This window comes from Balaenoptera acutorostrata, chromosome 12, assembly GCF_949987535.1.
Source record: "Balaenoptera acutorostrata chromosome 12, mBalAcu1.1, whole genome shotgun sequence".
NCBI lineage: Eukaryota > Metazoa > Chordata > Mammalia > Artiodactyla > Balaenopteridae > Balaenoptera > Balaenoptera acutorostrata.
The window spans coordinates 8,008,932-8,020,967 of NC_080075.1; the positions used below are offsets into that span (position 1 = coordinate 8,008,932).

The 12,036-nt window shown below is 38.7% G+C and overlaps 1 protein-coding gene across 5 annotated transcripts in view; it reads left to right on the forward strand.

Moving 5' to 3' along the window:
- REV1 (REV1 DNA directed polymerase) overlaps positions 1 to 12,036 on the forward strand; it is an 83,816-nt gene that overhangs the window by 14,353 nt on the left and 57,427 nt on the right. For 4 of the 5 annotated variants that reach the window (XM_057558249.1, XM_057558248.1, XM_057558251.1 and 1 more), the window contains 2 exons: positions 9,206 to 9,266; positions 10,603 to 10,729. The exons of the other annotated variant lie outside the window; for it this stretch is intronic. In XM_057558249.1, coding sequence (XP_057414232.1) covers positions 9,216 to 9,266; positions 10,603 to 10,729 — 178 coding nt within the window. In that variant the 5' untranslated portion in view covers positions 9,206 to 9,215. The remainder of the gene's footprint in view (positions 1 to 9,205; positions 9,267 to 10,602; positions 10,730 to 12,036) is intronic. 5 annotated transcript variants of the gene reach the window in all.

The window sequence follows — 12,036 nt, forward strand, 5'->3', positions numbered from 1 at the left end:
TTAAACTTTCTTTGCTTGTTTTAAAAAATATATTTTAAAAAGTTTTAATTGTGGTAAAATACATATAACATACAATTTACCATCTTAACCATTTTTAAGTGTGCCACTCAGTGGCATTAAGTACGTTCACATTGTTGTGTAACCATCCCCACCATCTGTCTTCCCAGAATGCTTTTCACCTTGCATAACTGAAACTGTACCCATTAAACAGTAGCTCCCTGTCCTCCCAGCCCCTGACAGCCACCATTCTGCTTTCTGTCTCTATGAATCTGACCACTCTAGATACCTTGTATAGGTGGAATAATATGGCATTTTTTTTTTGTGACTGGCTTATTTCACTTAGCATAATGCCCTCAAGGTCCATCCATGTTGCAGCATTTGTTGGAATTACCTTCCTTTTTTTTTTTTTTTTGAATTTTTGAATTTTATTTTATTTATTTTTTTAATACTACCTTCCTTTTTAAGGCTGAATAATGTTCCACTTTAAGTATATACCACACTTTGTCTATCCATTCATCCATCAGTGGACACTTGGGTTGCTTCTATCTTTTGGCATTTGAGAATAATGCTGCTGTGAACATGGGTGTACAAATATCTTGAGACCTTGCTTTCAAGCCTTTTGGGTATGTACCCAGAAGTGAAATTGCTGGATCATATGGCAGTGCTATTTCTAATTTTTTGAGGAACCACCATAGCATTTTCCATAATGGCTACACCATTTTACATTCCCACCAACAGTGCACAAGAGTTCCAGTTTTTTCACATGCACGTTAACACTTATTTTCTGTTTTTTTTTTTTTTTGATTGTAGCCATCCTAATGGGTATGAGATGGTATCTCATTGTGGTTTCAATTTGCATTTCTCTGATGGTTAGTGATGTTAAGCATCTTTTCATATGCTTAATAGCCGTTTATATATTTTCTTTAAAGAGATGTCTATTTAAATTTTTTGTCCATTTTTTAATCAGTACATTTTTTATTGTTAAGCTGTAGCACTTCTTTATATATTCTGGATATTAGTCCCTTTTCAGGTAGATGTTTTAAAATATTTTCTCTCATTCTGTGAGTTGCCTTTTGCTCAGTTGCTTGTGCCTTCTTGATGCACATTTTAAAATTTTGGTATAGTCCAATTTATTTTTTTCTTTTGTTGCCTGTGCTTTGGTGTCATCCAAGAAATCATTGCCAAATCCAATGTCATGAAGCTTTCTCCTGTGTTTTCTTCTAAGAGCTTCATAGTTTTAGGTCTTACATTTAGGTCTTTGATCTGTTTTCAGTTAATTTTTGTATATGGTGTACGATAAGGGTCCAACTTTATTCTTTTGCCTGTGGATATCCAGTTTTCCCAACTTCATTTGTCAAAAAGACGGTGCTTTCCCCCATTGAATGGTCCTAGAGAAGTCCTTTTAAATACACAGGTCCCTGGGATGGGTCATACCTTAAGCCAGTTAGTAAGCAGTTTCTTAATTGTTAGCAGAGAATTGACAGCTAACTAAGGTAGAGAAGGAGGCCCTGAAGAAGGAAAAAAGAGGTGTTGAGCAGTGATGTGGTGGGAGCTGCAAGTAAACTTGCTGTATTGTGGCCTTGCCTGGTGATGGTCTGCGTGGCTGCGCACTGATTTCTCTGCATTTGTGTCGCATTCGTGGATGAGTGTGCTACCATGATACGCACATTCGTTCTTCCAGTGTGTATTCATTTCTGTATTCCAGTTCATTCAGCAACTATTTCTTTGTTTTCCTCATAATTTTTTTTTCTTGTTTACTTTTTTTTTTTTAACATTTTGAAGAGTGTGGCCCATTTTATTTATTTATTTATTTTTTAACATCTTTATTGGAGTATAATCGCTTTACAATGGTGTGTTAGTTTCTGCTTTATAACAAAGTGGATCAGCTATACACATACATACATCCCCATATCTCCTCCCTCTTGCGTCTCCCTCCCATCCTCCCTATCCCACCCCTCTAGGTGGTCACAAAGCACCGAGCTGATCTCCCTGTGCTATGCGGCTGCTTCCCACTAGCTATCTATTTTACATTTGGTAGTGTATATATGTCCATGCCACTCTGTCACTTCGTCCCAGCTTCCCCTTCCCCATCCCCGTGTCCTCAAGTCCATTCTCTACATCTGCGTCTTTATTCCTGTCCTGCTGCTAGGTTCTTCAGAACCTTTTTTTTTTTTTAGATTCCATATATAAGTGTTTGCATACGGTATTTGTTTTTCTCTTTCTGACTTACTTCACTCTGTATGACAGACTCTAGGTCCACCCACCTCACTACAAATAATTCAATTTCGTTTCTTTTTATGGCTGAGTGATATTCCATTGTATATATGTGCTGCATCTTCTTTATCCATTCATCTGTCGATGGACACTTAGGTTGCTTCCATGTCCTGGCTATTGTAAATAGAGCTGCAATGAACATTGGGGTGCATGTATCTTTTTGAATTATGGTTTTCTCAGGGTATATGCCCAGGAGTGCGATTGCTGGGTCACATGGTAGTTCTATTTTCAGTTTTTTAAGGAACCTCCATTACTGTTCTCCATAGTGGCTGTATCAATTTACATTCCCACCAACAGTCAGCAACTAGTTCTTAAGTAACTGTTAAATGAAGATAAGATAAACCCATACATGTACATACGGCTAGATGAATGAGACTGAATAAAAGCCTCTGTTTCATTACTGAATTAATAGTCAATATACTTGAGAGTTATGAATATGAAAGCAACAGATTAACACTGGCGAATATGTATTTGGGCATTTTTGTGTATGTAGTGGGAATTTTTCTGGTGTGTGGCGAACTGTTTAGAACCTTACAGTGTTAATAATTCTATAACAAATAGATAAATAGCATTTTTGCATGAAAATGATTTCTCTTGGTGACTAGTATCATTCTGTGGGGAGATATTAAAATCCACCAGTAATCATAGTACAGAAGACAGAATGAAGTTCTTTTTAGTGGGATTTGTCTAGCCTCTTAGGATGCACATTGGAAGTCCAGAGTGAACTGGTGACAGCGCGCGCCAGCAAATATGAAATTGAGTTGGGGGAAAGTGTGCATCAGTAATTTCCATATAGTTTTTAGTAAGCAGGATCTTCCTGACACTCTTTTTTTTTTTTTTTTTTAATAAATTTATTTATTTATTTATTTATTTTTGGCTGCGTTGGGTCTTCGTTTCTGTGCAAGGGCTTTCTCCAGTTGCGGAGAGCGGGGGCCACTCTTCATCGCGGTGTGCGGGCCTCTCACCGTCGCGACCTCTCCTGTTGCGGAGCACAGGCTCCAGATGCGCAGGCTCGGTAGTTGTGCCTCACAGGCCCAGTTGCTCCGCGGCATGTGGGATCTTCCCGGAGCGGGGCACGAACCCGTGTCCCCTGCATTGGCAGGAGGATTCCTAACCACTGCGCCACCAGGGAAGTCCTCCTGACACTCTTCATAGTGTTTTGAACATGCCTGTGGAGAGCATGAGAGAGTCAGGAAATCTTTTGCATTGTGGGCACCCAGGGCCCCTGGGCTCACAGAGCTGCTCTCCTGTTTGCCTTGCACTTGCCTCCTCTGGCAGCTGCTGTTCTGTGTAGACATGGGGGGCGGGGTGGGACTGCACTGATGCCTCTCATGCGGTGTCTTTCTAATTTCATTACTTGAGGCCTAATAGGTGCGTTTAGCTTAGAACCTTTCAAGGGCTGGGACATATCCAGCCCATTTTGTAGAGTCACATATAGGAACACAGAACAGAGCCGAAGTCTTTAGACTTAGTTTTGGTTTCAGTCTTTTTTTTTTTTAATTAATTAATTTATGGCTGCATCGGGTCTTAGTTGCAGCACACAGCATCTTTAGTTGCAGCGCGCAGGCTCTTTGTTGCCGTGCGCGGGCTCCAGAGCGCGTGGGCTCAGTAGTTGCGTTGCACGGGCTCTCTAGTTGCCCCACAGCATGTGGGATCTTAGTTCCCTGACCAGGGATCGAACCGGCGTCCCCTGCATTGCAAAACGATTCTTAACCACTGGACTGCCTGGGAAGTCCCTCAGTCTTTTTCAATTTGAGCTTTTTCTTTTAAGACTATCTTAATCAGACCCCAAGTAATCTGAAACTTATAAAAGCAGGGTTGCTAAAGTTGCAGTGGGTTTAGGGAGTGGAACCGTCCCTGCTTGCTGTTTTTACCCCCAACTCTTGTTTCCTCCTGCACATCCACCCTGACTACAGTTCACGGCCCCGTGGGATTCCGAGGAGCACTAACCAGACTTTGTTTTATAGCTGAGGAGTCCACGGTGCTGTTGGACTCATCCCAGGTCATGTAGCCAAGCAGCGTGGTTGGGCTGGCATTAGAGCCCAGGTCTTGAGTCACTGAATCTATTGTGTTGTAGACCACAGATAGCTTATTTAAAATAACAAGGTTTGTATTTTTATAGTCTTCAAAGGGTTTCCACATAGGCGGTCTCATTTGATTTTCACTCTGTGGCCTAGCAGGGTAGATTAGTATAATAGTAGCTAATGTTTATTCAGGGACTACCCTAAATGCTAGGAATCAGGGTACTTTTGCATACATGAATTCATTCTTTATCCATTTTTTTAAACTAATTTTTTTAAACCCAGAAATTGGCTTCTACAGTAATGCTTGGATAAGACGAGGTTAGTAGGTTATTTTAGGTTGTGAATTACAGTCTCTGAAATATTTATCACTTTCCTCAAGGCCATCATGCACTGTGGAACTAGACTGGGAACCCAGTCTGCAAGAGTTTCATCTGAAAACTAGAAGGCAATTTTTATTTGCAAGTCTGGCTTGATAATTGGATGGCTTGTTGTTAAAGGGCATTCTCTTCTTTGTGAGCAGGGTTAGTCAAGAGGATACATTGTAATTCAGAACATTGTCTGGGGTTAGGGTTATAGCCCTAACCCTAACTGAACTACCTAGCATCTGCTGTTGGACAGAAGAAAGTTACGCAACTGATCTCATCCAACAATGACAGGGCCGATTAATTGCTACTCCTAATATTCAGCGGAGACCAGTTTTACAGTTAGGTTTTTACCCCTAATCCATTGTCATAGGCCACCTTAATCTATATATAGATTATTTAAATGAGTTTGATAAGACAAGCTTCCTTAAATCTTCTCTGGGATACATTTTTTAAAAAAGTATAAATAAATAAAACAAACATGTAGAACATCAAAGTTGTTACATAATCAAATTTCTGAAATTGAAGTACATTACTAAAGTATGTGAATATAGTAGTTTTCATTTTTTATGTTTAGTTTCTGAAAATAGTTCTTCAGTGTGTCTTGTGTAGAGCACCAAGGGGAACTCTAGTAGTCAACTACCCAAACGTCTGATACTGAGAGACCCGGATAAGATAGTAATTGAGACTCAGAGTGATGGAGATTTACCAGAGATTAATGAAGCCAGTTAGAGGCAGAGCCTGGATTAGAAATAAGTCCCTCACCCCTAGTCTTTTATTCATAATCTTTTGATTCACGTATGCTGTGTATTATGCTACAAACAATAACAGATTGATTGTCATTGTAGTTTTATTCAGTCCGTTTTTAACATTGATTTATCCAGATATTTATTGTTTTCCTTGTTGTGGGTTTTTTTCTGTGTTTTTGATCGTTCATCCAAGAGAATTTTCCTTCTATCTAAGGGATATCCTTTAGAATTTCCTTTAGACAAGTTTGCTGGTGGCATTAACCTCTTTTTATTTGCCTGGAACTGCCTTTATTTCATCTTTCTTGACTGAATATTTCTCTGGGTTTAGAATTCTAAGTTAGTAATCATCTTTCAGCACTGTTGTCTTCTGGCTCTGTTGTTTCTGTTGAAAAGACAGCTGTCTGTTTAATTGCTGCTCCTTTGAGTATTTTGAATGGAATCTCTGATTTTCCTACCCATGGCAGCTTTTAAGATTTTTTTTTCCTGTCTTCAGTTTTTCATAGTTTTACTATTATATGTCTAGATATAGATTCTATTTTTTCCTGTTTGGGGCTCATTGGGCTTCTTGAATTTGTGGCTTGATATCTTTAATCAGTTTTAGACTGTTTTAGTCATTATTTCTTTAAATATAACTTCTATTTTTCTCCTTTTTCCCTCCAATTTATTTAAATTAGACTTTCTTGAGTATCCCCTGTGTCTCTTCTCCTCCCATCCATATTCTCCGTCCTTTTGTGCTTTATCTGGACATTTTCTTCTGACTTATTCCAGTTAGGCTTTTATTTGGTTTTATCTATTAAGTTCTTAATTTCTAATATTGTATCTTTCAATTCTAGAGTTACCGTTTAGTTACTTCTAATATTTTCCATTTCTTTACTGATATTCTGAAATTTGTCTTTTCCCTCTTTGATCAGGGTAAGCTTGATTAATATAAAGTCTACCTTAAATTCTGTATCTGGAGTCTCTGTAGGTCTGTTTGTTGGGTTTTTTTTTTCCTGTTGGTTCATGTGATCATTTCTTTGTGTGCCTGGTGATTTTTATTTGTGTACCAGATACTATATTTGCAAACTCATTTGTAGAAATACATGAAGTTTAGGAAGTTGTCTCATCCTCAGAGGATCCACCTTTCCTTCTGCCGGGTGCCGTGGGGCACTCATGGGGCAGCCTGGGGTCACCTGCATCTGCTTTCGGAGACTGAGATGACCTGGGGCAGGATACTCTGGTCGGCCTGCCTCCAGTTTACTCTGATCCTGGGGTCCTATGCCCAGGTGTGAGAGTTCTGTCCTAGGAAGAGAGCCCTAGCTGTTGTTGCCTTAGCTCTGTGTTTGTTCTCAGCCACTCGTTGAGAATTGCCAGATGCCTCAGAGGGAAAGGGTCTCCCAGTTAGGGGAGGTGGTGTGAGGTGGCAGGTCTCCTCTGTCATCTGCTGAATCTTGGCTCAGTGATTTTTCATTATTTGCTAGGCCTTCTGTGTCTTGAGGCAGTTTTTTAAAACTATGTTTTGTCTGGCTTTCCTCCTCCTCAGTGGGAGGGTAGGTCCAAATTACCTAGTTCACTGTTTGTTATGGGATTTTCTCAAAAGTAGATTTTGAATGTGTAAAATGAAATATGTTTATTTCTTTTTTCCTTTTCTTGATGTTAATTGAATCCTGGACCAATAGGAGTTTGCTGTACATAGGTCAAATTATATTCTTTGAAATTTGATGAAATTTATATCTTCAGTCCTTCATTCCTTTCACTTTTCAAAACTTTAAACATTTGTCTGGGATAGCTGTTTTACTTTGGAATGGGGGAAGGACCTTTAAAACTTTTTTTAAAAAATGATTTTGTTTCATACTGGTTTACCCTCATTAAACTATCGATAAAGATTTTCATATTGGCCTTTTGCAACAGGTACCTGGTAGATCTTAAATAAATGAGGCTTTTAAGTAGATGGCCAGATGAATTAAACTTTTTAAATGTATTTTGTTCTTTAATTTATGTTCATTTAGCAGATTAATAGTTGCAGATAATTTTTGTGAGTATGCATTCTTTTTTTTTTATAAATTTAGTTTTGGCTGTGTTGGGTCTTCGTTTCTGTGCGAGGCCTTTCTCTAGTTGCGGCGAGTGGGGGCCACTCTTCATTGCGGTGCGCAGGCCTCTCACTATCGCGGACTCTCTTGTTGCGGAGCACAGGCTCCAGACGCGCAGGCTCAGTAGTTCTGGCTCACGGGCCCACTTGCTCCGTGGCATGTGGGATCCTCCCAGACGAGGGCTCGAACCCATGTCCCCTGCATTGGCAGGCAGATTCTCAACCACTGTGCCACCAGGGAAGCCCCTGTGAGTATGCATTCTTAATGTACAGTGGCCAGAACTCCCACACTCTTTACTTGTAAGAGCAGATGTGTGGAGTCAGAGTTTATATGAAGTCAAGAACTGTGTGTTAACACATTTCCCAGACTCCTTTAAGATAAGGGAGAAGTCTTGAGGGACTGGACAAAGTGAGCCTCTTGAAATCAGAAGAAGTATTGAACAGCACTGATGGCAGTCCTGCGACTCAGGGTGAACACATTGGGTGGCCATGCCCTTACCTTCGTCAAACTTAAAAAGGCAAAACAAAGCAAAGCAGCCCTTCTCTCCTCCAGCATCCACAGCGCCTGATCAGGGTTAATCACTTTGCCTCCTGCTCTCAACCCTTTCCACGTGCCCCTTGTCTCTCTGTTGGACTCAACTCTGACTCTCTCTGCATGTCTTTCAGTCACCTATTAAGAGTAGACAGTAAAAATTCATAATTAATATAAAGTCAGCAAGGAGAAATTATAAATCCTGTATATACTAAGAATAGAAATATTTGAAAGAAAATATCTGCTGATGTGTGTGGATGAAGTGTGGCTATCTTAAGGTGTTATTCAATAAAAGATTTTTTTAAAGCATATCAAAGCCAGTTTATCTTGGATAATGTATAAGGCTTCTCCAGTGGTGTATGGTAACCCTTTGATATTAACCTATATAATTACTAGAAGAAAAATACTTAAATGGAGATCATATTAATTTTGTGAAGAATAATGCAGTCATGTCCCAATATGTAGCCATTTGGGTTAGAAGAATTTGACTTTACAAGGAATTTCATATAATGCCTGCTTTGATTTATACCTTGCTCGCCACTAAGCGAGCTGACACTTGAGATGAGCCATTTTGGTGGCTTCATGTTATATAGTTGGTCATGTGTTGCCTTAAGGAGAATGCCATATTTACTAATTTATTATTGGTGATAGTCATTCTGCATCATGTCCCCTAGTTGCTTTGATTGACTTCTTTTAGGATTTTTGCATAATAGATGAATTACACTATGACTGTACTCTTAAGTGTGCAGTATGTAATAGCAAAGACAGAATTTAAGAGCCATATTATAGGGCAGTGCATGAAGGAAAATGTTTTCTTAGGTTCCATTAACACTAATTAATGTTAACAAGTAAGCACAGTATGTTAGTTGGATTTGGTGATGTTTTATGTAGGAAGGTGTTAGAATTGATACTCAGAAATGCATAAAAGTTTTTCCTGTTAAAATTAAAATTTAAAATAGTTATAATTAAAACCTGATACTTACCTGTAAGGAGTTTTGGGGGGAACAAATTTCACTTGTGAAGCCAGAGAATGATATGCTTTGGAAAAAGTTTCCTCAGTATGATATTTTGAACTTTTATGAATTGAATATTTGAATTTATTTTAATTTCTCATTTTTCTTGATATTGAAATAAGATATCAATTAGTAGTACCTTTTGTTATGAAATTGATGTATTTCTTTCTTCCCCTAATACAGAAGCTCCACCATGAGACGAGGTGGATGGAGGAAGCGAGCTGAGGATGACTGGGAAAAATGGGTGTGTTTTAAAAGAATAAAAATAATTATATTGAACTGTCTAGGTAGTTTTCATTCTTCTTTTAGTTTATAATGTGGTTGAAGGCGTTTTCTAAATTGTAAATCACTTTAGACACCAACTCTTTGTGTTTTCACAATGTATTGAAAGCGTAAACTTTGAGAAATTTTGTCCTGAGGCAGTAAATGTTCTGGTGCACAGAATTTATTGTATGATAATTTTATTGCAACATTGCTAATAATACTGAAAAACAGTAAAAACATAGATATCCAGTAATAGGGGATTATCTCTATACCGTGGAACAGTATACACCCATCATTTAGCTGTATACTTCTTAACCTGGCAAGATGGCCTTAACTGAAAGGGTGTATTATAAAGGACTGTTACTACATATGATCCTATTTGTGTAAAACCTCTGTGTTCTGAGACACAGAAATAACTTTGAAAGTAAGATCCCAAAATGTTAGCAATGAATGGGATCACAGCTAATTTAAATTTTCTTAAAAAATTTTTTGACAACATGTAATATTTGAACAATCAAAAACAAGTCATTTCCATTTTGGAAAAAAATATATACCACTTCTAGACACCTACAGCTTTATTGTAAAGACCTTATTGATAAAGTAAAATTGATAGAGTCTTAATCGATTAACCTTAATTATTTCGATGTTCAGGAAAGGTGTGGCTGAATTCATAGAGTTGTAAAGGGCTTTAGCAAAAATAATAATGTTTTTATTTCTTTTTGAGGTTGGTGTTATGAATATTAGTAGTACTACCAAATAGATTGATTAGATCCAGAGTTTAGCCACTGAATCATTTATTGTATTCTTATCTACATGTATGGAAGACTTTACTGGTTTGTCAAACTGCTTCATTTTACTTGAATTTATTAATATTAAGCTTCCCATACACAGAAGATAGTGGAAGCCAGTCAAAATATATTCTTACTGACCACTTGTCAAATTTTTAATTGATTTAAGCTTTGGTATAACTTTTGCTTGATTTTGTAGATAAGAACAATATTTTGTGGCATTACACTTATTAACCTTGACTTACCTTTTCCCTCTTTTAACGTAACTTTTACCATTGTAACAATGTGATAGAATTATTAAACATTGAGTTGACAGAGGGAAAAGTCTCCCTTCACCTGCCTGTTTTATTGCCTTGCGTTATGGTTCATGTTTATCATTATATCTTATGTCATCCTTATACCTTGGTTACTAGCACAGAATAAGGTCTTTTTATTATTATTTTTTAAATATAAATTTCTTTCTAAAAAGAGGAGGGTGGGAAGAAAAATAAAACTTTTGTGATTAGTTTACCTTTCCTTTAATTCTAGGGTGGGTATATGGCTGCCAAGGTCCAGAAATTGGAGCAACAGTTTCGATCAGATGCTGCTATACAGAAGGATGGAGCTTCATCTACAATTTTTAGTGGAGTCGCCATCTATGTTAATGGATATACAGGTTGAGTACTTTTTATTTTTTAGGTACCCCATTTTGGCATGTATTTTTATTAGGATTGGGAGCGATTTGTTTTAAATTCTGTTTTTAATTATTTATCTTGTATATAAAAAAGGTGAAAGTAAAACCCTCTGCTTAGATACCCCTCCTTCAGGTTTCCTTTCCCTCCTCCTGTGCCTGCCATTGTCTTATTTTAAATTTTACCAAAGCACATAGTTTTTTAAAGTCAAGTGAGGTTTAAAATGGAAAATTACGATCCTCCTGCTGAAACAACTCATCACACATGTGGGGCTTGTAAACTGGGGGCTTCAGTAGAGGGGCATCTGGTAGGGCCACTTCATTGGCGAATCTTCACCTGTAATTATCCGGAGGTCCTTTTGGGCTGGTGCAGGAGGGGGTGGAGTGTGTGTGTCAGATTTCCCAGACTCTTGCTAGAGAAGGGTGCAAACCCAGCTGCCGGCATCCTGGTGGCCAGGAGGGAAGGAGAGGGCCAGGAATCTCACCGTTCAGGGAGTAGAGTGCCATGTAATCTCCCTGCTGTGTTCTTTGCTCCTCTCCATCCCTTCTCGCCTGCTGCTGTGCCTGTGGTCATCGAGTCCAGTATCTGGAAGGGACAGGATAGTTTTTCACTGTGAGTTGGAGAGGAGTTCTGGAATTCTAATTCAGTTTCAGCCGTGGGCTTCCTGTTTTACATCCTGTTCACAAGCCCACTCTTGGAGGTGCCCAGTGCCTCTGTTTTCATGAGTTTCTCTTGGTTTCACTGGCACCAAGCAGTGTCTTCTGGGTCTCCACACAGCCAGCCCATCTTGCAGATCTTATCTTTCTCTGATCTGCCCCGTCAGTTATCACTTGTCTGTTGGCTGTCAGATTTTACTGCCAAAGTTTTCTTTTTATTCTCTTGAGGATTCCTCTCCTCTTAAGATCATTTTCTTGTGATTTTTGAGGTGAATGGCTATAAATATTTGTGTTGGTCGGTTACGTTTTTTCCTCCCCACTTCTCAGTCAGCTGATACCCGCTCGTTTTTAGGGTCTCCGTTTAGCACTCCCCCTCGGTTGTCTGATTGTCTTGCTACTGGTGGGGGTGACTTCTCAGGGTTCTGTGGGGCTTCGGCTCCTTGTATTTATTCACATCTTGGCATTTATTAGATCATATTGTAGTTGCCTGTTTACTAGACAAGAGCAAGAGCTTCATTTCCACATTTTCATTACCATTGTGTCCTTGGTGCCTCTACAGTAATGGGTATAACCACTCAGGGGGTACTTCTTGATTAAAGTTAAGTTTTAATTTAGCTGATACAGTTGCCTGGTTG